Source organism: Anguilla anguilla, chromosome 13, assembly GCF_013347855.1.
Source record: "Anguilla anguilla isolate fAngAng1 chromosome 13, fAngAng1.pri, whole genome shotgun sequence".
NCBI lineage: Eukaryota > Metazoa > Chordata > Actinopteri > Anguilliformes > Anguillidae > Anguilla > Anguilla anguilla.
In genome coordinates this window covers 16,940,482-16,967,415 of record NC_049213.1, presented here as the reverse complement: position 1 = coordinate 16,967,415, position 26,934 = coordinate 16,940,482, and the positions used below count along the sequence as shown (strand labels likewise).

The following is a 26,934-nucleotide window of genomic DNA, read 5'->3' as shown; positions in this document are numbered from 1 at the left end:
GCCGCCGCCGCCACGCCGCCCTTTTTTAAGGGTAGCCAGCTAGAAAATTGAATATCATCTTCTCCGCCGATCGCGGACGCTCTCCGCCTAAAGCGGCCCGCGCGGCAGCCGGTGAGGGAAGGGGGGTGGGGGTGAGGGTTTGGGGGCGTCATTACACCCTGCGTGTGATTTAGGGGCGCGGCGTGCCGCTGGGATCCGTTCCCGCATTGTGAGGACCCCCCGCCCGGCTGGCGGCGGCGGCGGCGGCGGCTCTCGGCGCACGTTCCCGCCGCGCGGTTATCGGCGCGGAGGCAGGGCGTCCGCGCTCGAGCGTGAAAGCGCCTGTGTTCCTCGAGCACAAAGTTAATCACAATCACAAGTGTTTTCATGCTTCGGCTTTGTGTGTGCGCGCTGGAGCCTGACTGAGCGCGTGCGAGCGAGCGAGCGTCACCGCGCCGCTGCAGATTTATGCCTCCTGTCATTTGCAGTTACGCTGTCTTTCGCTTCGTGTTTGCCGCTGCGTTATGTCACTGCGCGGTCCGGACGGCAGTGCCTTGGCACGCATCCAGTCTCCTGCCTTTATCCTCGTGTACACCCGCTGCAGCCATCTTCCTAATCCACTTCAGACAGCCCGAGACCAGCTCTGCTCCGTCCCTCTGTGGCTGCAGCTCTCCTGCCCTTCTGCCCTGTGGCTGCAGCTCTCCTGCCCTTCTGCCCTGTGGCTGCAGCTCTCCTGCCCTTCTGCCCTGTGGCTGCAGCTCTCCTGCCCTTCTGCCCTGTGGCTGCAGCTCTCCTGCCCTTCTTCCCTGTGGCTGCAGCTCTCCTGCCCTTCTTCCCTGTGGCTGCAGCTCTCCTGCCCTTCTGCCCTGTGGCTGCAGCTCTCCTGCCCTTCTGCCCTGTGGCTGCAGCTCTCCTGCCCTGCTGCCCTGTGGCTGCTTATACCGTGTCCACCCAATTATGAATGGCACTGAAGCGGTGTCTTCACTGAGCAGTGTCATTCTCAGAAACAGAATCAAACACACCGGGCCAGGTCTACTGAGCCTTTTGCTGTGTGACGCACTCTGCCTCAGACACATGGGTCGTGCGCATCAGAGAGAGGCGCGGGGCTGGAAGCGCAGTGCGCGTGTGATCTGCGTGAGTCATCGCAAGGTGCGCTTCTCTCCTTAATGCAATATGCAAATAACGCTGGAGATATCATAAGTGTGGCTGATTATGTATTCAGACGACTTTGCTAAAGATCGCGCAGTTAACGAGGGTCGATTTCTGTGTGAAATTTCTCCACCTCTGAAGAGCAGGTGTGAATGCAGCCACGAGTAAGACCGAGACAAAGGCACAGCCCTCAAACAAGAATCGCTTTATTTCAACTTCTGGAGCAAGAAATCATCCGACGGTACAGATTTATATAATATATACTAATATAAATAAAATATAAGTCACTGTTATTAATTAATGCAGTGAAGCAATACAAGCAGGCTGTTTGTCATGGAAACTTTGACTACTGACTAAAGTCACAGAGCAGTCACAGCGAAGTAGTTAAAACCACAAAAAACAGGCAGGTTTTTAAAAACATTAATGTATTAAATTAACCAATAGATTGAAATAACATGTGCTGCTGTAGCAACAGTAACGAGTGCTGGAGGTTTCAAAAATAACAATGGGCAGTTGCCACTAGTGGCTAAATAATACAAATAAATGCATTGATAGGTTGGTGCATTAAATCGCATCTGTCCTTCTTGGAAAGAACATGCTTTTTGTCTTTAACAGAACATTGATAGAAAGAGCATTCAGAACACACTGAAATTGCATTACTAAAATAATAAAACATAAGGTTACTGTGTGATTGTTTTTATTTCTTTAAGGTTAAGATTTGGTAAATGTTAAGAGGGTTGAGTCTGTGAGTGCCTGTTGTCACTGACAACGTTGCCTTAGCTACAGGAAGAGCGCTCGAAAAATCGCGGAAAGCTCTAAAACGGTGAAATGCTTGACGCTGCCAAAAAAAGACATAAAAAATGGAATCCGTGACACCTACGAGAGAATGTGATATTGAAAGATATTTCCTTCTGGGAGAAATAAAAGATGATCTAGAGCCTCCTACGTGTTCCTGTTCCATGCCGGCAATAGTCAAGCTCCTTGGAACAATAAACTATCTCGCATCTAGATTAATTCAATGGGCAGTTGCCACCACAGCTGGAAAGTGCGCTTTTTGTGCTGCGCTGTCCGTAGCGCTGGATACGCTTTTAAGTGGCACCAAAACCAGTTTCCCCACATCCAACGAAGATACGCAGTACAGTGTTCAGTGTTAAATAAACTCTTACAGAGTTTATATGAGTCCACTATGGCCAGAGGTTTGAATTAATACTGGACTTTTTACTGCGTACTCAGTCCACTAAACAGGAGTTTTTTTTTTTGTTTAAATGCACCTTATAAGCTCTGCTTCATACGCAAAATGCCAATGGCATGCAGTACCGCTCGCCGAGTTCATAATTAGCAGCAGCCTTAGTAAAGAAGCCGTTACTTTGGGGCGGACTGCGTACGCACCATCATTACCCCCCAGACCGCGGTTTGCGCTGCGAGTCCTACGTGCGTAAATCGGGCCCACAGTGGCAGCGGCAGCTCAGAGCCTCTTTCCCCTACCTTGGAGAGCAGGGGTGTCAGATTCAGTTCATAGAAAGCCATTTGTAGGTTTGGCACTCATCCAAAACATGAATTTCTTCCGCATCCATTCTTTTCGGTTTTTTTTTGAGCGGGGTGTAATTTCTTGTCGAAGGCGCGCTCTGATTGCCCCGGTTTCCCCGCTCCTCCGGGACCTATCGGAATGGAGCGTGCGCTTTGTTGTGTATTATTTTATTGCGTGAGAAATGTCAGCAGTCGCTGGCGCGGCGCTGGCGCTGCGGAGACGGGCTGTCTGCACAGACGGGCGGCTGGGCTGAGGGGGGTTTCTCGCCAAGCCTGGGGCTTAGCAGGCGGATTGGGGAAGGGCTGCGCGCGGGATCCGTCCCCATCCTGCCACGCGCCCGCCAGGGCTTAGCGCCACCCCCCCCCCCTCCGCCCTCCGCCCCCCCCCACATCGCCGCTTCCCCCCGCTGCCGCTCCGCTTCGTCAGCTGCTGCCGTCTGTCCGTCTGTTTGCCCGCTTTTGCATATTCATCTGCTTTAATGTCCCCCCCCCCCCCACCGCTCACGGCAAAGCTAGCGCCAGACGCCCCGCTTTTTGCCCAAGCTGGCATCCTTGCTTGCGCGGGGGGTGGGGGGGGCAGAAATAAAGCGGCCGTGCCAGGACCCCGGCGGGCCGCCACAAGCTCGTCGCGCGGACCTCGCGCCCGTAAGTGTGAACGGCTACTGCGCTAACTGCTAACACCGCTGCTCCTCAGCTGGCTTTCTTCCAGTGGAAATATAAGCACTGCCACCATATAGGAGTTTTTCACCTGCTTACCTGTGGAATTTACGGTTTTATATAAACGTGTTTTTAAAATGATTTTGTCTCCCTCAATAAAGCGTTTATTTTCCTTTTCTTAGGAAAAGCATCTGGATAGAAAAGAGGCGGAGCTGAAGAATCTGGCTGCCTTTTATAAAGAGCAGCTGACACTGCTGGAGAAGAAGGTAAGATGCACTGACCCCTGCCCCCCTTGTGAATAAGAAGTACTCCCATCATATATTCTACCATATAGGCATCAGATATACAATTTGAAACGTGGTTGAATACAGTAGGCAGTTTACATTGCATACACAAGTTTCAAGATGGAATCGGCCATTATTTATGAATTTGCAATACTTGACATATGACACACGTTTAAGTGCTTTCTTTACCGCCCTAATATTTTCAGTTTTATGTGTTAACATTGAGGGACTGGCGCTTAATCTTTCTCGACTCAGAGTTGAGGGAACCGTGCCAGGTTAAGAGCGAACACGGAGAGCCGTGTGCTTTACGCCGATTTCTGCAAGTCATTCACAGGGCCGGTCTGACAAGCGCGTAATGGAAACCAGGAACCAGACGCGCAGACGCTTCGGCATGGGTTTATATCACGATACTTCCCCTGTCTGAAACATCCTGATGTCGGAGAAAACGCTCAACAAAGAAGGGATCTTTAGCGTGTATGCGTGTCATAAGGGTGTTGTCCATAATGTATTGTGTGTCATCGCCATAGAATGTGCGCGTAAATAAAATGTGTGTGCATAATTATATGTAATATTTTCTGTTGATGTACACTGATACCGTAAACATCCCCCGGTTAGCGGTTGCTGAAGATCATTTGTGATGAAATACTGCGTCCGTCTGCAATGTGATTTTTCCGGCCGAATTAGGACATGAGAAAGTGCTCGGCAGTGGACGTCCGCTGTGTCCGCCGCGCCGGAGCCCGCGCCTCTCCCGTCTCTTTAATATTCCCCGCGCTCGTGCCGCAGCCGCCGTGACATTTCCGGCACATAAAAGTCCTGTTGCGGCGCGATAAATAAAGGTTTACAGAGATCCGGAGCCGTAGGAAGCTCCTCGGTCCTCTCCATGCTGAGGTGTTTGGGGGGGGGGTGTGTGGGCGGGTGGGGGGGAGGATTTGGACGCGTTGGCGCTTCCGTCCGTGAATTGGTTGGCCCCCCAAGGTGTGGGCTCTTTGTTGCGGTCATCAGGGAGATTCCGAGGGAAGGAGGTGTTTTTTTGGGCGAGGCCCACCCCGGGATGTTTACAGCCTCTCCTGCTTCCGTGGCACAGAGCCGCTTGCGTGCGAAAGCCTCGCGGGTCACGTGCTCCTGCGCGCCGGGCTCCGCCCGTTTCCCGGCCCTGAGGCCTCCCCGCTCACCCCGGGCCTCGTTCTCCTTTGGCCCGGCAAACCCCCGAATCGCATCGCTGGTTATCGCTCTCCTGCGCAGCGCTCTCAAACACCCCCCCAGTCTCCGCCTCGGCCCGCTTTTAGTGAAACGAATGTCTCAGAATAGTTCTGCTATCTAATACCCCCCGGTCTCATTTTCATCTGGAGCTGTGTAAATAAACGTCTCCTAATTATATAGACAACTGGCCAAAATGAGTCATTTGATTTTTCATGTAAAATACTTTAATCTTACATTGGTTGCAGTGTCTGATACTTTCAAAGCAGGCACCCAGTGTTATAGTTTTAAATCACAGCAAATGAATTTGAATGCAGTTTGCGATAACGCATTCAAATATCTCACCAGGGCTGGGAATTTCCAACCCTTTTTCCCTTCAACAGAATTAACACAAGTCGCTAAATGGCTGTAATCCAATTACATTTGAGTAAGAAGATTACATATCTCTGTACTTGTATTAACTCCTTCGCACAAGCCCCCTAGTGGCCAGGACAACTCTGACATTTAGTGCTCCTGCAACCAAACTATGAGTGGATACAAACTGTGTGTTCTAGCTTTATTGGTAGACGATACACGACAACTGCAAATACTGAGTTTCTGAGTGCCACCGTTGTCGTGTAGGTTGTCCATTTTTAACTGGCACCCCCACCCAGTCTCATTTGCAACTTGTGACACGTTGGCCTACAGCATCTCTCTGGGAGTTCATAAAAATATTCTTTCACCACCAAAAATTCATATTCCGTCATGGCAACAAGTAAAGGCAACAATGTGGGCCCGGGGTCCCAGATTGGATTTTTAACTGTATGCAGTCGCTGGTGAAAAATAGTTTGCTGTGCGGGGTCTTGTTTGAAGCTTTTACCGTATGGAGACCGCACACGTTGAGACTGGAGGACGTGGAGACTAATGGCCGAGTAGCCTGCGCTCCATTCCAGCGCGTAGTTAGCGCGCAACAGAAGGTGCGTTTTTGTGGAGGTGACTGGCGGGTCTTTGTCCCGGCGGGATGCAGGCGACGCCGCGGCGTCTCCCGTCGCTACGTTTGAGCCTCGACTAACGGCCTGTCGGCGCCAAGAAAGGGGGAAGAAATCCGTAAACCAAAGAAACCCAAAAAGGATTACCCGACAACACGACGCGGAGAACGTCGGCGGAACGACGCGGTGACCGAGCGACGCGCCATTTCGCTTTCCTCCCCCGGTCTTATCGGCCGCGGCAGTCTGGGTAGTTAGCGTTTAAGTAAACGTTCCGCGCGCCGTAGCAAATGGACCTCAGTATCGCCTCCATGCTTGAAGGCAGAGAGTGATTGGAAGTAGGCTGTCTCTCTCTATCTTCCTCCCTACTTCACTGCCTATTTTTCGGGGAGCTGACCTGCATGTGAATGAGCCTGGGAGACCGTAGGGGCCCCCGCGCTCATTTTAAACGGCTTTGTCCCCCCGGCATCCCCTCTCCCTCAAACACAATTAATATCAGCAAATGAAATTGAAGCCAGACTCTTGCCAGGAGTGTCTGCAGCATGGGACTTGTGAAGAATCGAACCAGTGAGGGAATCCAAGACAGCTTTGTCAGACTGCGCGATAAAAAAACCTTTAAGTTTAAGCCAAGTTTATTTATTTCAAATTACACAATCGCACTCATGAAACGAGAGAAAAGATCCTTTATTTGTGGAAAGTGAGACCCAGAGAAATTAAGTTTCTGTGTAATAAATAGTGAATTGAGAACTTACGAAAATGATTTACGGCAAAGTGTTTCTCTTCAGGACAGTAACGGTGGTGTTTTACCGTCGCTCCTCTGAGGTTCAGAAGTGGTGAACTCTGGCACAGGCCGATGAGGATGAGCGCAAAGTGCCTCCGTGCGTAAACGTTATCTGGCGCGTCACTGAGCGTGTGCTTGTGTTTTGCTTTGGCTGTGTCATGTTTAAGGTCACACCTCACCTACGCACTCTTAGCACATCTCATTCTTGTTGCTGTTTATGCGACTATCGTGAGCGATTTTTGACTTGTGAAATATTAATCATTTCATCTACGATGCGTGCTCGAAGGGCTTGGAACCCGTACTCCTCTACCATGGCAACGGGGATTGAGGTAAAGCAGCCAGTTGTCAAATCTCTTCTCCTGGTGTCAGTCGCTGCGTCTTTCTGTTTTTCTTTGCTGTGCTTTTTTTTCCCTCCCCCATTTAATGTGTGATATTTGCGTTATGAATACCAAGCACCTTTGTTTGGAAGCCAAGCTGGCCTGTACTTTACAGCAGCTCTGCAGATAGATTATTCCTCCTCGCCGCGTCGTCTCGTTAATGGAAAGAAAGATGGCGGAGACCGCTCCCTCAGCCCGCGCTGGCCGGGGGGGAGGCGTCCCGCGCCCCGTTCCCGCTGCTTTGTTCCGCGCGGCTAACGAGGTTTCGGTAGCGAGCGCGCGCGTTCCCCAGCTGCTATCTTTCGCCCGCCTCCGGCCGGCTCAGTCAGGCCAATAATCGAGCCCCCCCTCCACCCCCCCGGCCTGTGCTGGGAAGCGGGTTCCACCGCGCCCGGGCGATTTCATGTTTTCAGTTAGGGCTGGAAGGGGCTCCCGCCTGGCAGAAGCCCGCTTGTTTGTTGAGAACCAGCGTTCTCCTGTGGCTCACTGGCAGCACACAGCCCAGGAGCCCCCTCGGCTACGAGGCGAGGCGCGGCAGTGAGCCCCGTTAAAAAACACGCTTACTTTTCTGGGTTTTCGCACTCCCGGGGCGGTCAAGCGGGAAACGCGTCCGAAGTCGCGTTCGCCGTCCGGCCCCTCCCCTCGCGGTCGAGGTGTGACTGGGCTCGCGCGTGTCGAGGGGAATCGACGCTAACTGCCGCGGGATGACCGCTAGTAAACATTTGACACCGGCTTAACTCCGGGCCTCTGGGCGCTGTGCGGTAACTAGTCCTCCGACGGGCGCTGTGCGGTAACTAGTCCTCTGACGGGCGCTGTGCGGTAACTAGTCCTCTGACGGGCGTTGTGCGGTAACTAGTCCTCCGACGGGCGCTGTGCGGTAACTAGTCCTCCGACGGGCGCTGTGTGGTAACTAGTCTTCCGGCTGCCCTGCCACACGCCGCCCTGCGCTGTTTTCATCAGGAGAGCGCCGCGCTCGTTTGCCCAGCGGGTCAGAGGCGGAAGGGGAACGCTGTCCAGCGCTCGCCCGTCAGGCTGCGCGGCTGATTGGAGGAGCTGGACTCCAGGCGGCCACGGCTGATTGGAGGAGCTGGACTCCAGGCGGCCGCGGCTGGTGTGTCTGTTCAGAGCGGGGCACGCCTGCTGGAGCCGCCAATTATGACCGGCTCAAAGCCTCAGAGACTAATGCCTCCAGCTTTCAGTCTGACCCTGCACACACGCCCGCTCACACGGGCATACATGTATACACACACACATTTATACAGACATACACGCTCACAGACACACACTCACACACACAGACACGCACACACGCCTGCTCACACAGGCATATACATCAGACACACACACACACACACGCACACACACACACACACACACATTTATACAGACATACACACAGACACGCACACAGACACACACAGACACACACACACACACACACAGATACGCACACAGACACACACACACATGTACGCACACACACACACACACACACACACAGACATGCACACACACACACACACAGACATACCCACACACACACACAGACACACACACACACACGCGCACACACAGAGGTAACAGCTTCTCCAAGCCTTTCCTCCTGTGTGTTGACTGACACTGTTGGCAGTTAGCGCATTTGAAGGGCTTTTAGTATGGAAGCATTGGAACGTGTCCATAAATGGCGCCTAATCATCCTTTATCCCTCCTAAAATGAAGACTGGAAATCCCTGTTGTCTAAATGGGGGAAAAGAAATGATGGGAAAGCTGTCCTACCGCACACCCCCCTGTCCCGTCTTGATTCTCCTCTACCGCACACCCCCCTGTCCCGCCCTGTCCCTCCTCCACCCCACAGCCACTGTCCCGTCCTGTCTCTCCTCCACCCCACACACCCCTGATTCTCCTCTACCCCACACCTCCTGTCCCGCCCTGTAACTCCTTCGCTCCACACCCCCCTGTCCCACCCCGATTCTCCTTCACCCCACACCCCCCTGTCCCGATCTGTCTCTCCTCAACCCCACCCCCCTCTCGTCCCGCCCTGATTCTCCTCAACTCCCCCCCACCCACCCCCCCTGTCCCACCGCAATTCTCCTCCACCCCACACCCCCCCGTCCCACCGCAATTCTCCTCCACCGTGTGTAAGAGATGATATTAATTGTGACAGCCGGGCCGACGTGCTGTCAGCGGGGGCTGTTCCGGCAAAATCCGCCGCGCTCAACCAGTCGCAGCACCGTTACCTGGACACCGTGCGGCCCCGCCCCTCAGCTCCAGGCCCACGGGGTCCTAATCCATCTGAAATTCATTTCCTCTGAGTCTCAGGAGGAAGGAAGGAGGTCTCAGTTTTGCCTGGTTATTAATGTCACAGTGTCACATGCATGTCGTGGGCTTCGGGGAGCAGTACTGTTGCCACATTAGTGGGAGAGGAATAGGTAAATGCAATAATCGCAATGCAGCACTTACGCACAACAGAGGTGATAAGTGGTGCTGAGTCGCTGTTTTCTTCATGGAAATGCAAAAGGAACGTGGACGTTCTCGGGGTGGCATTTTTTACGTCAAAGTGTAATTTTTAATTTCATTAAAATCTCAACTGAAACTCGCGTCCTCCTCACAAACTCGCGTCCTGCCAAAGCTGAGCTCAGGGCTATTTTATTTTTTTTCCTCTCGGGGACTTTGAAAAATGAATCAATTTTCCCCAAATCAAAAAATCTTTAAATTTGTGCTTTAGCATTGGAGCACTGCCATTGGAAATTCGATTGCTGCTCTTCTCAGATGCCGTTTCTTTAAAGTCATGCGACGAGGTTGAATTGAAGTGTCGGCATCGATGATGCAGAACAAGTTTTGAAAATCACAAATCGGTGCAGTGCAGCAGAATTTCTCCCAGGCACCAGCATTTGCATGAAACCACTTAGCGTGGAGCCAACCTTCTCAAATATTATCCCCTGTACTGCATGTACTCATGACCCAAAACCTGCGCAAAGCCACTCCTCGCATTGGATGCAAGATTGGAGCTGGCAACCCCCTCGGCCCACGCTGGGCGCCGGCCCCCGCGCCGCGCCGCTGTGGAGTCCACGCGGACAGCAGGGTTGGAGGAGCTGGCTGAGCGCGCTGAGATTTTGCCGGCCTGGCAGACCCGCGCGGCGCCCCCCTGCGAAGCGATTAGCGGGGGAACATCCGGGGAGACGGCCCTGGCGCTTCTCTACTCCGGTTCAGCGCGCCCCCGGCGCTCGAGAGACAAAGCCGCTAAAGCCCCCCGCCCCAGACTCCGGATGGGCGGGGTCGTGTTCCGCGGGCGGATTGTGTCGTCAGAGGGCATTTCGGAGGCGGTGAGCCCGGGTTCCTCTCCCAGTGAGTCCAATCCCATCGTAAGATGCCTTTCATCCCTCCATTGGCTCCGGGGGCTGCAGCTGCTGGCCAATGCTAAGGCAGAGAGGGACATGGAGGCCAGCATGATTCTTCTGACTGTCCCCTTCAGCAGAATCATATATACATTGTTCTCCACTCTGTATGAAATATATGTTTATATGATTATTTGACATTGGTTCCAGCCAAATGTTTCTCAGCGTGCAAATGTTAGAACAAAATGATGGTGAAATTCATAAGCATTCACTGCAGCCAATTTCTTATTCAGTCAGTGTCAATCACAGCTTACTTCATAGTTTACATTTAGGTTAAAATGTATGTGAATTCAAAATACTTTTTTGTTCCCAGAGGAAATACAGTGCTAATGAAATTAGGCCAGAGAGCAAGGCAGCAGGAAAAATAACTGGCCTGCATGGATGGAATGGCCTTTCTTAGAATTAGTTTTTTCATCAACCCAGCGACCTCAGAGATGTCCCTAGAGTGGAATGATTTTAAAAAAATAATAGTACATTTTGGTATGTTACAGTATATGTTATAACTACCCAACGTTCTCAAAATATTACTGGAATGGTTTGTCAGCGTGACAACATTGCCACTACATGGCAGCAACATAGTGAGAATGTTTTGTGTTAGCTGGGCCCAAGTTGACACGTATACCCCCACATTTTAAATGTAGTGCGGCCCTCCGATTGGCTGAACGATTGAGCCCGCGGTGGCACTGGTGAGCTCTGATTTTGGTCTGCACATTGGCAGTGGTCACAAGATTGACACTTCTAATAGGAACCACGACAGGGTACATAGGAGTTACACGTCAAGCAAATTGAAATAAGTAATCGAGAAAAAGAACCACCCATCGTAACATCTCACAATAAACAACACAATTATAGCATTGCAACGTTGCCCATGAGTTGAATTTGTTTGTAACTGCTATGTAATTACACTTTCAGTTTTGTATAACCATTTCAGCAATTAGACTGAAAGCACTATGTCTGTTTGTTGGCACGGTTTCATATCTCGCACTAATCTGGTTAATGCTAATTATAATGTAATTTTTTTCGATTTAGTCTCCCGCAAATTGTTTTTTGACATCCTCACTAAATCTCAGCAAGATAAGTAGATTAATTAATATTATGAGGGTGTACATTGGGTCATTAAAGCTATTAGCATAAGAAAATAAGTTATTTAAATATTTACATGTGTTTCTGTTTGCTTCCTTTAATTTGACTTATTTGTTTCTATGGAGAGAGTCGCTGTGTTCCTTCTCTTTCAGGGCCCCTGTGAGGGATCACTGCGTTCACCCCCTTCCCCCTCCCCCTCCACTCCGTTACCCACTGGGACCGGCAGGTCCTCCATTTGCATACTGAAATACATTTATGTAACGAGGTGCCGTGCGGCTCGCCACCGCGGGTGTGGTGGGACAGCCGGGCCAAGATGTGCTCTCCTCGTGTTCCCACGTTGCGGTGATTATAACATGATAACGTTTCTCCCGGGCCGTGACTGTCTGCGAGCGCCGCGTGTTTCGCGAGTGGGAGGCAGCTACACCCTCGCCTCGCAGTGTCTCCCAGTCCTGTAACCGCCCTCTAAACGGCACCGCTCAGGGTGTCCAATAAGACTCCAGAGTGCTGCTCGCTCGGAGCGGTGAAAGCCTCGGTCCCTGTCAGGGATTTCTCTCGTTTGCCGCCATGCGGACGCCCCTGTCAGCTCGCCCTGGCTCGGCTGTCGCGTCCTCGCGTTTCCGAAGACTCGTCTCCCGCTCTAAACTCGCTTTAAACTCAGTCTGGTAACGTCTGAACCTGCTGTTTGTATCTCAGAGAAAAAGGCGTGTGATCCTCCAGAGACATTGCGGAAGACGCAAAGCTAATTCCTGCAGGTTTTTTTCCGGAAGAAGCGGGCGCGATCCATCTCAGTCTGGGAACGTATTTGACCGGTTTGCCTTTCCCAGCTGTTGTTGAAGACTTGTCATCGCCGTCTCTTCATGGGAAACGGTTCTGAACCTTGGAGCACAATCTACTGTTCTTATGGCACGATTACACCAGCCTGCCTGTGCTAGCTGACACCTCTGTTCCCACTCTTCATAAATGGTTTATTCAGAGCGTAAGCGCAGAATCAGTGATGTGGACTAATTTAAATCAAGCTGTGCTCCATAAATTGAAAGGATGAAGTGCCTTCTGCTGTCTATGTTTAGTATGACCAATCAAAGTGCCACGCCTCACTGTTGTAATTACCAGTAATATTCAGGCCTGTATGGAGTGCACAAGTCACTTTCATCTGTATCTCATTTGAACTTCATTATGAGTGTGTGTGCAATAGATCATGCAGGACATTAGGTTACATTGCATTCGTTCTGTTTTTTTTACGGTGAAATTATCAATCAGTCTGGTCACACGATACACCATTTTAAAGTGTTAAAACTCATGGTTTCATCTCTATAAACTATTTTATGATGCCAATGTTTTGGCGACAACGGTTCCTTATTTTGTAACGTGGGGTGGCAGAACAAGCTTGGGGGGGGGGGGGGTCCTCACCTTCTTTGCGTTTTGGAACTCAACAGACAACACAAATCACAATAAAGTCCATATGCTCGTTTCAGCAAGAGTCCAGCGAACAGAATCTATTCTCATTTTTAGTCTCAAAAATGTACTAACACGGAGAAACCTCTATAGAATATCGCTTTGTGGTTGGTTGTTGCATACATGGCAACAGTATTGTATACAAAATAATGTTATTATGTCCTGTTTGTGTAGATTCTCTGGAGCAAAATGAGCCCACTTCTCTGACCTGTACTGGCCAAGCAGTTCCTCAGTATGGCCAATGTGTCCCAAAACAGCTCAACATGGACAGTGTAACTTCTGCCCAGTACACGTCCAGCCAGTGGCAAGCTATTATAATGACGACTGGGAAGCATTTTTGATAATAAAACTACGTTTATAATGGTGTATCGGTTGTTCAGGTTGCCTAAATGGACGCGTGTTGTTTCTCCTGCGTAAACAAACCGTTCGCCCTCGGCCTCGCTCACGCCCCGCTCTCTCTTTCCCGCCTTTCAGAACCTGGACTACTACAACCTGACGTCCGAGCTGTACCAGGAGGCCGCCACCAAGGCGGAGGCCCACGTGAAGTGAGTACGGCCGCTAGTCTGCCTCCGTTCGCCGTTCATCAGAAACACCGCGGGTCCTTCAAAGGGAAGTGATTTACCTGCAAGTCTATTTAGGATTTAATCTTCCCTGTAATTACGCACTACTTTGAGAGTGACGCATGAACACTTTTCATTAATGGACTATCTCGCCATCCCCCCCCCACACACCCAGGGTTTATATATGTAATTTATTTATTTATCTCTACACGTATGGGTTTTAGAATGTTCTATGCACCACTAGGCACCGCACACAATTAAATTGCGTATTTGCATATTTTACCTGCTGAAAATGTCATGCCTCGCTGTAGAAGTGCGGAAGGCCTTTGATATGACAATTATGTTATGAATATCAATGAAAATATCAACCTGCAAGGTTAGTGTGACGACCAGCTAACTTAAAACAACGTGCTTTACAGGTAAAACTGCGTCTGTTGCTAAAAGGTTAAAAGGCACGAGTGCGGGTGAGGCTCGGCGGTGGTTTCGTCGCCCTCCGGTGGCCCGGAGCTGGGCCGGCGCGGGGCCGTCTCCGCAGCCACGCACGCCGTACACGTCGCTCGTCTACGCACCCCCGCTCGCCGCCCGTGCTCACTTCCACGGCAACTTCGTATCCGAGCAAATTAAATTTGCCTCAGTGGGACATTTATGTATGAGGTAATAACCAGCGTGGATAGCAATCTCTCTCTCCATTTATTTCCTCCTCCGCCCAGTTAAATGTATTTATCTCCGAGCCGACGAGCGCCAGGAATGCCAAGCTCCCCAGTGCACCGTCCTGTAATGTAATCGGCTTCCAATTAGCGAGCGTTTAATTAATTGACATTTAAGAATGGGCATATTTTCCCTTTCACCGTGGAATCTTTCTGCTGAAAAGTGAAACCGCTTATTGTTGACCTTGCATTTTTCATTCTTTTTGCGATTCGGAATTGGGTGACGGAAATATAGCCTGCTGATGAGATTTTCTCCAAACCATTTCTTCTGCTAAGTCCCCGACCTTACAAGTCATAAAGCATGAGTGGAGTTTTTTAAAACTCTTCCGACTGTGTCGTTTTATTTGTGAGAGCAGGAAACTTTGAGCGGTGCTAGAGAATGTAGAGATTTGGTACACTAAAGCATTCACAGTTATCAGCAGCTGATTTGACTTATCCTTGTCTAGTTTTTATAAATACGCATTGTGTGCGTTCAGGCAATGTGTGTTTCATGGAGAGCATTCGTAACTGGTACACTACTGAAAAAGGCAAATGAATTCTGCCAACCCACCTGGAGCTGGGCGAAACAGCCCCCGAACAGAACCGCAAACAGGTGTAAAAGCCTCCTCCACAGCCGAGACTTCACGGAGAAGGTCGAGTCGGTCAGAACGTCCCTCACGGAGCAAATTAGCGCGTTTGGAGGGGAGGTGGACGTGGAAGTTATTTAATCAGCGTTCCCTCTCGGGGGGCTGACGTGAAGCCCGCTCAGCAGCCAGCGCTCTCCCGAGCGACGGCGCTCCTGCAGAAGCTCTGCTGCTGTCGCTGTGTGAGGAGGAAGAAGGCAGCTCTCCTTTTAGCCCGGGCTGTCAAACCAATCCATCACAGAGAGGAGAGAGGAGCGAGGCGGCGGCGGGCCGCGGGCTGGGTACGCGAGCGCTGCCTCGGAGTCTGTGATGGAAGACGACGCGGAACAGGAAGTGCAGTGAGCGGAGCGGGGTGAAGTCAAGGGAGGGAGCGGCGCGGCCGAACCACAGAAGCCCTGGCGCGAGTACCCAAAGGGTCCCTGGGGGTCGGGCACCAGCTCGCCGGCTCTCTGCAGCCATGGCAGGACTCAACCACGCCCCCCCCCCCCCACCACCCCCAAAATCATGGCGGCTCATCGCTGACTTTAAGCACGCCCTCTACTCCCCCCCCCCCCATCCCCCTCCAGCGGAGCCTCTTTTGGGAATGAACAGCCAGGGCCTGTGAATTGTCGCTTTCCCTTTTGAGCAGTGCTGAGCTCAGATGCCCACCAGAGACAGTTAGCGGCTGCTCTTCCCTCTGAGCCGGGCTCAGGGGAGGGGGCGTCTTAGCCTGCCACTGGTGATTGGAATTTGCTTTTTGTTTTTCTGTAGCTTTGCGAATCCTGCCTTTTGGGTAGAGGGGGATTAGGGAGGGCACTGATGCGGGAGGAGGAGGAGGAGGAAGAGTAATGACACATACAGGAGATTTTCAGGCAGGTGCTGTAGAGGACAAAACCAGGGACGTGACTTTCCAGTGTTTTTGAGGTGAGCGGTTTTCATCAGGGCTTCTGACGAGGCCTGCGGTTATGTGAATACGCAGATTTTGGTCCGGAGAAACGCCACGTGATGTGAAACATTCAAATATTACAGTTGAACAGAGATAGCAGTTATATAGCGCCTCACATCTCGTAATCTCAGTGTGCTTTACAGTGAATGGGCTGAAGTCACCTCAGCCACCAATGTGCAGCCTAATGTGTGACCCCACCAGCAGCCATTTTACACCCGAACGCTCTCCACGCATCGGCTGAGAGAGGGAAGCAAGTCTTAAGCAAATTATACGGGCGGGTGATTAGGCGGGCAGATTGAGAGAGGCAGAGTTCAGCCGTGCTCCCCCTCCCCCCCCGCTCTTCGCTGTAAGCGCTGTGGGATCTTTATGGACCGCAGTCATTAGTTTCACAGAGCAGGCGCTCGCTGAATGTTTAGACAGACGGGGTCCGCGAATTCCGCAGCTGGTTGTGCTCGGTCGTGGGGCCCGGACGCCGGTCCGATTTCATTTCCGACGCGCGTGGAGCTCGCCTGGCATTCCGCGGCCCCGCTCCCCTAGCGTCCCGTCGCAGTCTGAGGCAGCTTTTAACTGCGGCGCGGTCACACCGCCATTTCACAGCACGCTGACCGCGCGGTCATTATTCAGTTTATCGACACGGTCGCGGCAGACTGCGCCCGCTGCTCTGCACGGTTTGGGGGAGGCTGGCAGATGTGTAAGGCGGGGCTTTCTGGGACAATTTTCACGACCCTCTCTGACACTTAAGCAAGCTCTGGTGTCTAGAGACGTACCTTCAGGGGGTCCCACAGCAGAATGATTTTCAGACGTGAGGTGGCAGTTGGTGGTTCGCTGCCGTCTGAACCCCTCTCCCCACCCCGCCCAGTTTTTCTCTGCCGTAGCTTTAGCACATTTTCACCTTTGACCTGGCCCCCTGCACGGCCGGGCACGCTCCCGTTCTGGGAATTTGGAAGCGAGGATCTTTGGGGTGACACTCGACCGCACTGTAGACTCCTAACCTCGAAAGATCTGCAGGAACAACCGTCTTCCTCTGCAAAAAAAAAATGACAGCAGGGAATAAGGCATTATCCTCACACGGTATATTTAATTATTCTTAGCAAAGTTATTTTCTCCTGAAAAGGTCACTAAGTGTTTGAGCACTAAATCCGAGGAACTGTAAATTTATTTGCTGTAGCTCTCTCCCATCCCCTCCCTCTCTCTCTCTCTGTCTCCCATTCTCTCTCTCTCTCTCTCTCTCCCTCCCTCCCCTTTCATCCTAATTAACAGAAATGAGAGATGAAAGATTTTTAATTTGCAGCCGCGCTCTGGAAGGAGGAGTGGGATGAGGGAGGTGCGTTACGGTCTGTCTGGCTGAGCCAGAAGTGCTCCCTCTGGGGCAGTCCGTCACCCAGGCCTCCTGTCTGTCTCTTCCCCGGCTACCTCCGGATTGGCGGCGATGAGGGATGGCGTCGCATCGTTTCCCCCAGCCCCGCTCGGCGCCGCGTCCGCTCGCCCAGATGAAGCGCCTCTGCGTCAGAGACGAAGCCGAGCGTCTCGTCTGGAATTCGCCCAAACGGCCGTGCCGCCCTCAGGTGCAGAGTGCGGGCTGTGAAATACCACCGCAGCCCGTGTTCCAGGACAAGCCGGCTGTTCATTTACCTGCAGCCTGCTCCTGTGCCCCCCCCCCCCCGCCCGTATGGCCTCATGCCCGTGCACGAGAGGGTGGGCCTTACCCTCGGCACAGGAACGCGTCACAGTTAAAGCCACCTTTCAGAAGCGGGCCGTTGCCTTCAAGATATTTTACGGGAGGGTGGCGAGTACCTCCGGGTACTTCGGTTTCCTCCCACAGTCCAAAAGACATGCAGGTTAGGTCAGGGGTTGGGGTATGACTGTGAGTAAATGGTGTGTGTGTGCCCTGCCATGGATTGGTGACTTGTCCAGGGTGTATTCCTGCTTTTTACCCAACGTCTGCTGGGATAGACTCCTGCCCCCCCCCCCCCCCCCCCCCCCTTCATGACCCTGACTTAGAAAATGGATGGATGGATAATTTGCAGAACATTTGAAACCTTGATCGGATCTGACTAAGGATTTCTAATCTGCGGTCAGGTTAGGGAAACCTGTCGTGTAAATGTCATGATTTGAATCATGGATCTGTGTTGTTTCTGATTTGAGTGAACTCGCTGATTGCATTTGCGGAGGCCGTCCTTTACAGTATGAAGAATTATGCATTTATGCGTCTGCATCTGATTGCTGGAATTTGAATGCCGTTGGAGCTGAGCACCGTTGGGTCAGGTGACCTTGTGCTGCATTGTTGTACGGTGTTTTATTAACTCTCCCGCTCTGACATTCGGGGCTTTGTCAGGGTCGCCTTAGAGACCTTTTTCACCGTTAGTAGCTTGTGTAGTCTATTCCTGTCACATCACGGTCTCTCGCCATACATGTTACATCCAGCGGCTCTGGTTCCCTGTCCCCTGTCCCCGGAGCGCGCAGGGAACATGCAGTTTACCGCCATGGCGACAGGAGCGCCGGCGAGGGGCCAGGGTTTGCGTCTGGCGGTGAGCGTTCGTGACGGCGCCGCCGTCGGCAGCCGACAGGTCCGGAACACGCGCGGACCGAGCGCACCGAGCGGCGCCGACGCTGTAAATGTCAGGAGGGCGCGGGCTCTCGCCCGTGTGAACTTCTCCTCCCGTCAGTCCTCCTGTTCCTCTCCCTCCGCTCTTTTCTTCCTCTCAGACGCCCCCTCCGGCTCCGCGGCTGGCGCCGGTGTGGTCGTCAGGGCGGCGGTGTGGTCGTCAGGGCGGCGGTGTGGTCGTCAGGGCGGCGGTGTGGTCGTCAGGGCGGCGGTGCGGCCGCGCTTCCTTTCAGGTCCGGAATGCTGGTAATTAAGGGAGACGGTTTCCTGCTTTAATTGGGCCTGGGTTTCTATCTGTGGCTGCCGTCGTAAGCGAGTTAAAGCAGTCCCGGTCAGAACGGGCATTCATTTGGGCTGCTGGAACGTGCGGTATGAGAGGCCTGCGCAAATGGCAGTTGACGCGCGCAATTAAAGGTCGTGGCGGCCGCCCCTCCTAAACGCCGCACCTGTGCGGCGAGCCTCACTCGTGACGCTAATTGTACGCTCCTCTCCTGCGCTAAGGAACGCCGACGACAGCCGCCGACGCCATTTTTTCTGCCCGCGGAAGAGTCGCGACGGCGACAGGAGCGCCAGACGATCCCGCCGCGGCCGTCCCCGTGCCGACGGGCCGCGCAAGCTCAACAGACTGCCGAACGGCGGCCGAGCAGCTGAGGACTCCGAGCCCTAATCACGACGGCGTGTGGCAGCCGTGAGAGGAGAGCCCTTCCGCCGCCGCCGCGGATAAAGACGGCGAGTTATGCAAAACGCTGTTTCTCACCCGCCGCGGCGATCGGAGTACGCGTCCTCCGCTGATCACATCATTAGGGCGCGCGGCGCTCCAGACAGGTCGCCAACACCCCGGCCCCCCATAACCACCCCCCCACCGCGAGAAAGTTTCTCTTCTGCCACGGCGAGCGTTTGGGGGGGGGGGGGGCCGGGGGGGTCTCGGCGGTAATTGCGGAGCGGTTCTAATTCGCTGCTTCCCGCCGCGCCTGACAGCGAGAGCGAAGGCTCGCTCGCTGCTCCTGGCTGAGCAGCTAGTTAGATCCCACTTCCTGTCAGGCGTAATGAAACTGTGGACTCCCGCTTGACACCCTTGTCAGTGAATATTTCATTAAACGAGCGGGACTCGCGCCGCAGACACGGCGGCGTGCGAGCAGCTCTCTGTGTTCCTCGGCCAATCAAGCCCCAGGCAGGAGCGCTGTCAGAGACCCAGGCTCAGAGATGTGCTGCTGAAATGGAGAGCCGAACCTGCGTGCCTCTTACACGGCTCAGATACATACGGGTCAGTCAACAGCCAGCTTGAAGCATGCAGTGTTATAGGCCAAGTCAACATGGTCTAAGCATCTGATTCTGTATTTTTTTAAAGAAGTTTTTAACTTCGTCTGACAGTGCTTTCACTGCTGTTAACCAAAATTTCTAAAGAAAATCTCCACTGCACTCTGAAGAAAAGCAACTTGGACCTCTCTGTACCAAGTATTTTTAGACCGAGAGCAAAACTCTCATTTTTGAACAAAATGGCGTTGAGCCGGCTCTGGTTAAGTGGTAAATGACCTTCGACCGAATGTACATGCAGAGAGTGTATCTCTTCTTGTTTTGTTGGATCTGACTACTGATGTTGAAATAGCAAATCATGCAGTTTTCCTCCATTGCCTCAGGCAAATGGGTTTGTCTGTTAGGCACAATTTTCACTTGGTTGAAATCCTATTTAACAGAGACATGGAGTGCCACAGAGATCTGTATGTGCTCCCCCTCAGCAGTATAACTTGAAAACAGTGTTAGTTGCCATGGTGTGTGGTTGACACTCAACTGTATAGCTCGGTTTTACCTTATGATGACTGTGGCATCAGACATCTGTATGAATCTCTAAAGAACACACACATTTGGATATCTATCAGTTTCCTCTAACTTAACCAGGGCGAGAAAGAGGAATTATTGTATCCAAAAGAAAAGTTTATTTGTGACCAAGGCTCCTTGGCAGTTATTGTTAAACCAGAGCTAGAAACCCTCAGTGAAAACCTTAAGACAGTCGTGTTTATTTTCATCCTCAGAACACAGCTCATAGGGATGTATTCTAACCCAAAAGACCCTATTTGTAAATGCACATAATGTGCTGTATACAGATATATTTATTTCTCTGAGTCAACATATTCAGAGGATTTCTGATTTCTATAGTCAGGGTATTGTTATGCTGTTTTCTTATTAGTCTATGCTGTATGTTTCAGAAAGCTGACATAAAGTTTTTCTGAGATCCCACTTACAACTTTCATAGCAAGCACCTATCGTGTCTGTTACAGCTACAGATAGCACTAGTGCTTCCCAGAGGCTATTATGAAATGCACTTGTACATAATGGCTAATCATTTTGAACATGTTGGTTAGTGGGGGTTGTTTTTGTAAGATTCAGCCTTTAAAAGAAATGCTCTGTTATTATAGTTCATGAAATAATCATGAGTTGCTTTGAAAGCAGACTCGCAACGCCGATGTGCATTAGGCCAGAGAACTGGCATTCTTTCCTGCTACGTAACGTCTTGTTGAAGCCACACCCACTTTTGGTTGTCTGCCCAAATACGGATAGGGATAAAGATTTGCTTAGCGTACTGTTGTCTCCGCACACCCCTAACGGCTGGAGTTAGACCATTTCTTACAAATTCTGAGGCTGAAAAATGTACGTGCTTGTCTCAAGTGGAGTTGATTATAGTAATGTGCTTTTTCTGGCCAAAGCACAGTGTAGAGAGATTACCATTTTAAATGGCAAAAATGCTCCTATGAGACAATTAGCCAAAACAAGGCAGCTCGTATTACACCCAGTGCTTGCAGCTTTGCGCTGGCTGCCTGTCGCTTGTTTTTTAAAACTCTAAATGGCCTGGCACCAGAATAGCTTGTTGAACTTTCGGAAAAACATCATCCCGATCTTTGTGCCCTGCGATGCACAAATGCGAGACTTGTCTGCATCTCAAGGTTCACTCTTATGCTCCCAGACTGCAGAACAGCCTACCTCTGCAGATCAAAGAGGCGCCAGCAGCTGCTGCTTTTAAAGAGATCGACAGCATTGGCTCGCTTGATTTTATGGTTTTATTTTTCTTATTTTATCTTTTATCTTGATTTTATTTTAATCAAATTATTTTAGTATTCTCATTTGAGTATTTTAAGAATCCCTTTTTATTTTACTGTTATTCTGTTTTCTGGGTACTATTTTTTTCTGTGAACCACTTTGGGCTGCAAATAAATTATGAAAGGTGTTATATAAAGTTGTTCATTATAAATGTAATTATTATTAAAGCTTTATCAACCGAGAACGATACACATTGTAGTATAGTTCTGTATAGTTAGAAAGGCATCATTTGTACAACACCATTACCTCTCATTATATTTTTGTGAAATGACACGGTTATTTGCAGCGCAAGTATGAAACTTCTTGGAAAGTTGCATTTTGAGAAACGCTGGTTTTAAGGAGCCTGGCTGTGAGAGAGTTGTAGTAATGGCTGGTTGACCGGGTCATGGAGCTCTGGGCGGTGCACTTCCTGCGCTGCTGCCCCGGTTCTCACCTCTCCTCCTCCGGCTCGCTCAGCTCCCCGTCAGGCCTCTCAGTGGTCAATCAATACCGGAGTTTCAGCCTGGTTTGCATTCGGGGTGGGCTGGAACTCTGAGACCGCATCGATTAGGCCCCGTGACAACCTTTCCTTGTCTGCGGGCTCTAGTCGACCACCTGTTTGGGTTTCACCGGATTTCTGTCCTGCCTTCGCCACGGCGGATCTCAGGATTGTAAAGGAGGGAGAGAGAGCACGAGCACTCTGAACCGGAAGTCTTTGCCCTGGAGTGCTTTCACTGCTTATCACACCGTGACCGAAAGTTCCTTTGTTTGATCCGTTTTGAAATGTGCGCTTGTGAGGGTTTGGTGTTCCGCAAGGCTCAGTGTTCGGTTCACTGTCGTTTAGTTTTCACGTGCTCTCCCTCGCTTCTGTATTGCTCAGTTTTAGCTTGGATTTCTCTGCTCTGTCAACAGCACACAAATGTGCTGCTCATTTCCCACAAAGACCAAAGTGATTGTCACTGCTGTATCTCAGTGAGTTCCTGGAAGGAATGACTACCAACCTACAAAACTTAATCCACAAAAAGCAGCGGTGTAGCTGCCTGGCTTTAATCTCATATTGACTAAAGAAATCATCCTGCATCGATCTTTCCCAGCTGAGGAATAAGGACAGGATAGGAGCAGCCAGTTAATTCAGGTGTGTGGAGTGCAGTGTTGGCTGTGGCCCGGTGTCCTGATGGGTCAGGCATGATTGGCTACAGCGTCACGGCGGGACGGAGACTTTTTGTCCACAGGTTAACCCCTGTCCCCTTTGCTCTCCAGCGATGCTCCTGCAGTCAGCGCGCTCCTGCCGCTTCGGTCATTAGCACCTCAGCTACTGCACTGCAGAGGGGGAAACGAGGCGGTTCGCTGCCTGAGGCCCATTCGGGCGACGCGCAGCAGATCTCCCAAATTGACAGAGGCTGTTGCCGTAACGAGTCTGGAGTGCAGCTGGGTCCGGCGTTCCAAATTTGAGCTGAAAATGGGTGTGAAGAAAAAGCAGCAGATCAGGGGAGTGGAGATGGATCTCATCTGGAGGGAAAATGTGAAAGGCTGGCACAGGCCCGTGCAAGGCCCGGGCTGGATGGTTGCGATGACTTGTCCTGCGGTTTAAACATTGCCGCGGCTCCAGTTGGTCCAGAATGCTGCGGCTCGCACACGTCGCAATGAGCACATCCTCCATAACTTGAATTGTAATCGTCTTGTAGACTCCCTGCAATGCTGAAATAAGGGTTGGCTGTTCTGCATTGTATCCTTCCCGTTAGAATACTAGCAATATGTGGAACGTGCGAGCACTAGCAACATCCTTGTGCTACGACGGGCTTACCAGCAGTGTCTGGGCCAGTGGATCCCTAACAGTGGGAGGGTTTGATGTGTGCTGCAAGACGCGCATGACTCACCGTTCACACCACACAGATCTGCGCTCATTACATGCTCATTACGCTGCATTGCTTGTCATGTACATGCAGTTGTATTTGCATAACTCCATATTTGAACATATTCTAGGCTGCATTTGTGGGATGTAATGAGTTTAATTAGCGGATGCACTCTCACTAAGTGCATAATGGGCTCAGAGTTTGGGGCGCACTGAACTGAGCATGGAGAGGAGCTGCTCTTTGATGTTTCAGATTGAGCCCTCAAATGTGGGTGGATATGAATTCAATGGGAATTTTTCCCTGAAAAGAAGTATTTTGGTGCTTGTCAAGTCATGGAGACCTTTTGTGGTGTTCATGACCGGGTTGGATACAGTGCTGAATATTGACAGTCGGCAAAATGACAGGCCTGGATGGGATTAATGGTCTCTTCTTGTCATCAAGCATTCTTATTTTTTTGTCTCAAGCAGATGAGTGGTATTCATGCCACCCTGTAATGCAGAACGTAAGGCAGGGACACGCAAACACACACACGTACAGGTACACACACACACACACACACACACACACACACACACTCCGCATTGTATGCCTCAGCCAGGGGACGACTGTACTTTCATAGTGTTCGGTAGTGAGCTACCATGGAAACTACCTGTCACACTGGTGCAGCTTGTAAATATACAGCTACCTGTGCTTCCAGTGATAACTGTGTATTCATTTTACCGTAGCTATCAATCGATATGCGTACACAGAATAAGTGTATTATCACAGAGGACAATAATGAAGGTTTGCTGAGACCTTGTTTCAGGGTCATGGGAAAGTCCACAGCTTTTTGCCCATCCTGGGAAAGGTATATGCGCACACACATACACACATACACACACACACACACACATAAATATACACACACACACACACACACACACACACACACCTGTAATCCTCCCTTTCTCCACAGCTGTGGCTGCAGTTCTTATAGCCTGGCCTACAGCAGACGTGCGAGGGCGACGGGTTTAGCTACGGGTTCTCGGTCAGCAGAAAATAACACGGCGGAAAACTGAGCTCAGATGCACCCGAGCAGGCGAGCCTACTGTAGCTCCAGCGCAACAATTTGGGGGGGGGGGGGGGGTGGGGAAAGGCTAACGCATCACATATTGTGCCCTTGACCTCGGCGCTATTACTGCTACACTGCCAGGAGCGGCTAATCCTTCACTGTGTGGAGGATGAGTGCATCAATTAAGGAGGACATGAATGGCTCGGGGGTGGGACTGGGGAGGAGTCTCGTATGAAAGGTACCGCAAGTGATTACATCTGAAGAAGGCGTGGGATTTAACATGCTGAGACGGTCATGTGATTATCTGATCCAGGGCAACCTCTATTGGCCTGGATTCCTGAGAGCGACTGCTCAAAGCACGTACATGCCATATTGTGTAGGGCATGCGCTTCTTGGCTGAAACCTTTATTTAGACAACTACACAGTTGTAAATCTCTCAAAGACAGGGCCCGCACGTGATTAATTTCCAAAAATGAATGTGTTAATTCACACAACTGTTTATCCAGAGAATGCAATTGCACAATCGTAAATTAAGCAGTGTGTCTCGGCTACCCAGTGATATGTGACGCTTATGCATGGAAGCTACCTATTGCTACAGCGCTAGAGTGAGTACGCAGAGGTTTAGGACTGGGCTTTGGGTTAAGAGTGGAGCTTAGTTTCTGGTTTGGTTTTGGGACTGAAGTAAACTGCTCTCACCAAGACTTCTCACGTAAGTTCTATATTAGTTGTGTATTCCATGGGTACATTGTCTGCCATAAGGTGCCGCCACATGTTTCCTTGCTGATATATATTAATAGAATTAATCTTTTAAGTCGTTCCGGTGAACAAGAACGACTAAAAGGGATGAGCTAAGCTTGGCTTCTGCCTTCTGCGGCATTGTCATTGCGAGGTTAGACATCTCTCAAGGGAAGGCAGTTTCTCTTCTCATTGATAATCACACTCGCACGCTAACAGGAAAAAAGTTAATAGCCACTGTTTTTCTATTGCATCATTTCGTTTTTTTTCCTCATTTCTTTACTCTTTCTGCCTCTCACAGACATCACAAGCCTGACTTTGTTCAGAATCTCTTTTTGTGTGTGTGTGTGTTTCAAAATAATGGGAAACTTTGGTGATTAATGTCTAAACTTTGGGCAGTTCATTATTTGCTCGCACACGCGAAATGGAAAAATCAGCATCCGAACAGGCCCGCTCTTCAAAGTTAGCGAAGCCGCTCGGCTAATATTTTTAATAAGACCTCACCTTCAATTCTGCTCAGGCAGCCCCTGCGCTTTGGCTCGGGCGAGCCAATTTTCTGCTTCAGACTCCTTTATTAAAGCGCCTGTCCTATTAGATGGCTTTCGTCCCTGATGAACGCAGTTTGTTTTAAATGAAAGGACGGTTCCTTATCTGGCGGCACAAAGAGGCGGCCGCTGTATTTATATTCCGCGAGGGCAATTAAACGGAATGGGCTTCTGCGTTCGATCAAAAAATATGTTGATCGAAGTATATTTCCCCCCTCTCATCCTCCTCCTCCCCCCCTCCTTGGTGTATATAATATACTTGTGACTATAAAACAGAAAGGAGCTATGATGTAATGGTCATTACAATTACAGTGGGCCCAGGCGCTTGATGTGATTTAATTAAAAAAGTGGGCCTGAGATGCAAGCGAAAATTCAGGCCTTTGTGTTTTAGTTGATTCATGTTTCAGTTAATTGGGATGTTGAATGTTATTAGGGGGGGCTTTTTTTTCCCTTCTTTTTTTACCAGCAGGCGGGGATGGGGCTGTGGGCAGGACCTTGCTTTTGTCCGCATTCTCTAGGCTTCAGAACAAGATTTTACAGCGTACAGCAACACCAGCTTTTCCTCCACCACTTCGCAATTTTTTAAACAAATGCAAATTGGGGTCCCAGAGTGAGAGCATGGGGACGGGGGGGTGGGCGGAGGGGTGGTAAGCCTCTCAAAACAAAGATAAGAAATTTTTTTGTCTGTCACTGTTCTGAATAGGCACCCACCCCATAGATCAAGCTAGCTGTAATTGCTATTTTATTATAGTGTCAGCAAATTACTTTAAATTTGGTTTATTTTACCCCAAAACATTTTGGCAAAATAAACCAAATAGGACTCGAAGGCTGTCCTTAAGCAGTTACAGAATGTATCATATCATTCTTGATACTTGAACTTTTTCTGCAACACCGAGCTGCAGTTTACTCTTTTTTAAATGCATTTTTCCTTATCCCCATTTTGGGATTTCCAGTCATGTCTCGCAGTTACTGACGGACAGACTGCACAGCAGTTTAGGGAAGGTGAATGCTTGTTCAGATGCCAATCCTGTTTCCGAGCTAAAATCTGCTTTGATATAGAGCATCAGACAGCATATCCAAAGGGATTTGCCATAATTGACTTTAATGCACATAAGAAGTGAATGCTGCAGTCCCTAGCTAGCCTACATGAATGGCAGGGACACTGGAGAAACTGGTTCATTGATGTCAAGGATGGAAATCTGCTTCATTTCCTGTCCTGTATTCTCCCTGAGCATCTTCTAATTTCCACCTATTGATAAAAAGCAGCACTGGGTGAAAATGAACAGCATTATGAAGAGAGGCTTAATATTGAAGAACAGTGGAGAGGCTCCGTAAATACCGGTCTCTCAAACAGTCGCATTGCTGGTGTGTAGGGAACTACCTCTCCATGCGTTATATCCCCCATGCGGCTG

At 50.5% G+C, this 26,934-nt stretch overlaps 1 protein-coding gene across 2 annotated transcripts in view; it reads left to right on the top strand.

Moving 5' to 3' along the window:
- LOC118211530 (MICOS complex subunit mic25a-like) overlaps window positions 1-26,934 on the top strand; it is a 77,758-nt gene that overhangs the window by 22,305 nt on the left and 28,519 nt on the right. For both annotated transcript variants that reach the window (XM_035388812.1, XM_035388813.1), the window contains 2 exons: window positions 3,495-3,578; window positions 13,321-13,391. In XM_035388812.1, coding sequence (XP_035244703.1) covers window positions 3,495-3,578; window positions 13,321-13,391 — 155 coding nt within the window. The remainder of the gene's footprint in view (window positions 1-3,494; window positions 3,579-13,320; window positions 13,392-26,934) is intronic.